The 3,544-nt window shown below is 72.3% G+C and overlaps 2 protein-coding genes across 2 annotated transcripts in view; one reads left to right on the forward strand and one right to left on the reverse strand.

Annotated features, from left to right (window-relative positions):
* Positions 1 to 1,457, reverse strand: part of MOV10L1 (Mov10 RISC complex RNA helicase like 1) — a 16,900-nt gene extending 15,443 nt beyond the window's left edge. Inside the window, exons 1-3 of the mRNA XM_012735083.1 lie at positions 1,191 to 1,457; positions 925 to 1,066; positions 709 to 791 (exon numbers count right to left, since the gene is read on the reverse strand). Of these exons, the coding sequence (XP_012590537.1) occupies positions 709 to 791; positions 925 to 1,066; positions 1,191 to 1,457 (492 nt within the window). The remainder of the gene's footprint in view (positions 1 to 708; positions 792 to 924; positions 1,067 to 1,190) is intronic.
* Positions 1,458 to 1,586: 129 nt separating this feature from the next.
* LOC105854727 overlaps positions 1,587 to 3,544 on the forward strand; it is a 19,909-nt gene continuing 17,951 nt past the window's right edge. The window contains exons 1-3 of the mRNA XM_012735085.1: positions 1,587 to 1,620; positions 1,773 to 2,160; positions 2,756 to 3,308. Coding sequence (XP_012590539.1) covers positions 1,981 to 2,160; positions 2,756 to 3,308 — 733 coding nt within the window. The 5' untranslated portion in view covers positions 1,587 to 1,620; positions 1,773 to 1,980. The remainder of the gene's footprint in view (positions 1,621 to 1,772; positions 2,161 to 2,755; positions 3,309 to 3,544) is intronic.

The following is a 3,544-nucleotide window of genomic DNA, read 5'->3' on the forward strand; positions in this document are numbered from 1 at the left end:
CTGCGCCAGCGCCCCGGTGCGCCGCGTCGGCGCCCAGACCGGCGGCCGCCACCTACCTGGGGCGTTTGTTTTTCCAGTTGGCGCCTTTAGAGCCGTTGGCGCTTCCGATTTCCGGCTCCGCGCATCCCCCAGGGGCGGCTTGGACCCCACTTCCTTCCGTTTCTAATTCCCCGGGACGCGCTTCAACTCTGGCGAAAGTCAGGATGTGCGGGGCCTCCCCGCGGCCCCAGGTAACGCCAGCACTGTGGGGCCGCGAGCGACCCCAGCGCAAAGACCCCTCCTGTCCCCCGCGGCCCCCTCAGCTGCGGCCCGCCTGTCCTGCGCCCCGCTCTGCCTCTGGTGAATCCTGTCACCCCCGCACCAGTGGCCTGCACCCCAGTTGTGTGCACAGAAATAAATCCCTAAAAAAGAAATCTCAAGATTTTATTTTTCAGCGGTATCAAGTTTTGTTTTTAAGTAGTTGGGGATCTCCCAGGTATCCGTTAGGGTTCTGGTCAGAGAACAAATCCGGGGAGGCCTCCAGGGGGCCAGCAAGGCCTTCTGCGCGCTCCCTGGAGGCCCCGCTGGCCCCTGCCGCCTGTGCGCCAGGGCCCCGAGCCCTCGGGCAGCCCCCCACTTCCTTCTGTGCAGTCGGGTGCAGGCGCTCACTCTCCACCCCCCGAAGGCGGGCCTCCCCCACGGGCACAGCCCCCCCAAGGGCCCCACTACCTGCACCCCCGGGGGGCCACACAGGCAGGCAGGGGCTCCACAGTCCTGCTCGAAGCTGCTGCGAAAGACCAGGATGGGGACCCCTGTGCCCCGACAAACTCCCACACCCCAAACAGGTCTGGTGACCCCCCTGGGCGCCAGGGGGCTACTGTGTTCCTCAGTGGGGCACGGCCGTTGAAAGGCACACGGGGGGTGACCTGGCCGAACCCCACTCACTGGGCTTCTCTCCCCCAATGCGGTCGGTGCGGCCGTGGGGACCCTCAGCCAAACCACTGCCCGGGGCACAGGGGTGCAAGGCCTCCCGCTCGCCGGGGGCCGGGACGGAGCCCCCTCGCCGCGGCGGGTCTGCCAGGGTGTGCTGCAGCCAGGGGCGGGTCTCAGGGCGCCCCCGGGGGCCGCGCACACGCACTCCGTGGCTGCACTGAGGCGCCAGGGCCTGGGCCCCTGCCCGGGCCCTGCTCAGTGAGCCGCCGGCCACCGGCCTGGCCCAGGGTGCAGCGGGCCCCCTGGGCGTCTCCGGGCCCAGCCCCGGCGGGGGGCTGGCCGGGATGTGTCCCCAGACCTCGATGGCAAGCGCTTCGGCCCCCGGAGCCACAGGGCCCCGGGCAGCCGGGCAGGCCGCTTCCTTCCTCGGCGGCGCCCCCCAGCCCCGCGGACACCCCCGGCTGGCTGTGGGCTGTGGGGTGAGGACGGGGCCGAGCGGGGCTCGAGGGGTCACACAGCCGCACGCCCTCGCGGCTCATTGGCATGCGGGGCACTGCTCTCCGCCGGCCAGTGTGGGCCTGCCGGGCCTTTGTGCCTCTGAATAGTCGTCCCTGGGAGCCGAGGCCGCTGACATGGCAACAGGGGCCTCCCCGAGGCCCCAGGCCAGCAGAGCGCCGGGGCCGGCGAGGCGAGCGCAGGCCTGCCGAGGTGAGTGTTTCGCGAACTGAACTGCGTGCCCCCTCGCCCGCTGGCCGCAGCTGGGCCACGCCGGGCGGGGCAGGGAGGCCGCGGCCCCACCCCAGCCGCGGCCCTGGGGCGGCTCTGCGCACCTGCTGAGCTGAGGCCTCTCCCGCCCGCAGGCGCCGCTCCTCCCGCTGAGGACCGCAAGAGGTTTCCAGAGACTTGATTACATCGGCTGTTCTAGAGAGCGCCCGATGGTGTGGCTAGTAGCTCGGTGTGGCTAGTAGCTCGGTGTGGCTAGTAGCTCGGTGTGGCTAGTAGCTCGGGGGCAGCACAGGTCTGGTGACCGCAGACCTGTGGCCACCACTGTCCTCTGTCCCGGGCACCATGACGCGGGAGGAGCCGGGCCGGGAGGAGCTGGCTTACGACCGGACCCCCACCCTGGAGCGCGGCCGGCCGGACACGGGGGTCTACGTGCCAGCCCCCAAGCCCAGTGACCTTCAGCTGTCCACGCGGCTGCCCCGCTGCCTCGGCCACAGGACCTGGGTCTTCTCCGTGCTGATGGGGGTGAGTCCCTCGCCGCATACCTCATCGTCCTCAGCCTGCGTCCCTGGCCGGCGGCCCCGGCTCCAGGGTCGGCACGGCCCAGCCCCCGTCCGAGAGGCCCGTGAGCCCCTGCCTACCTCCTGGGGTCACGTCCTCTGTCCCCAAGATCCAGACCCCGGCGTGGCTGCGGCGCGTCCCAGCAGGGCCCAGCCCAGGGCCCCGCCAGCCTCCCTGCGGCCCTGCAACCCACCCGGGGTCCCACCCCGCCGTGGCCTCCTCCGCCCCAGACCCCAGAGCTTGGCCCCAGTGGGCGCCACGGCCCTGGGCGCCGGAGCCGTTACCACTGGCCACTCCCTGGGCGTCACCCCTACAGCGACTTCCCACCGCGTTCGGGGCCAGCGGGGCTGTTTGCGGGGCTGAGCCGGGACCTAGGGTGGGTCCGGAGGCCCCGAGACGGCATGTGTCGGGGTGGGGGTGTTTTCTGAGGCCCTTTCTGGTCCCGGGCAGCGGCAAGGCCCGCAGTCTGCCACCGGGGTGCCGTGCGGGTCCAGCAGGTCCGGCAGCAGGGGCGGGGTGGCCGCCGGGCAGCGGGGTGTGACGCTCTGCCCCCCTGCAGAGCTGCCTGCTGGTGACCTCGGGGTTCTCACTCTACCTGGGGAACGTGTTTCCTTCGGAGATGGATTACCTGCGCTGCGCGGCCGGCTCCGTAAGGGCGGTGGGGCGCCTCTGTGACTCTGGCCTCAAACAGCGTCTCGTGAGGGACTGCTGGCGCTCAGGCTCCGGCCGCCGGAGGACGCTCGCTGTCCCTGCCGCCGGCGCACCCGTCCAAACTGGAGGGGCAGCCAGTGGCCCCAGGGCCAACCCGGCCGGGGGCCTCGTTTCCACTCTCTGTGCGACCCCCACCCCCGCTCAGCCCCGCAGACGCCCTCTGCTGCCCGGGCCCTGGCGCCTACCCACCAGGCCCGGGGCGCCTCCCACCGCCCTGTGCGAGGAGGCCAGGCAGTCTGTGTCACCTGCCCTGGCCGGGTCACGTCCCCAACGCCTGCAGACGCAAGCAGACGCCCTGTGCCCACGGAGCAACCGGTCTCGCTGCTCCGGCGCCGCGCCTGGGCTCTGGCACCCCAGCTCCTGCGCACCCCGCGTGGCAGGCGGCAGGCAGGCGGCCCTCTGTGGGACCCGAGCCCCCCTTCCCTCCCGGGGGGCCCGGAGCCCAGTCGGCCCCTTCCCTGCCTGCGCGGGGCTCGCTCAGCCCAGTCAGAACAAAGCTGACGCCACCCTGGGCCCCCCGCCACCCTGGGCCCCCCGCCACCCTGGGCCCCCGCCACCCGCGCAGTCCGGGCCGCGCTGCCCCGCCCACAGGGCGGAGGTCGGACTCGCACACGGCAGCGAAAGTCATTTTAAGCGC

This window comes from Condylura cristata, unplaced genomic scaffold, assembly GCF_000260355.1.
Source record: "Condylura cristata isolate star-nosed mole 26May11 unplaced genomic scaffold, ConCri1.0 scaffold00004, whole genome shotgun sequence".
NCBI lineage: Eukaryota > Metazoa > Chordata > Mammalia > Eulipotyphla > Talpidae > Condylura > Condylura cristata.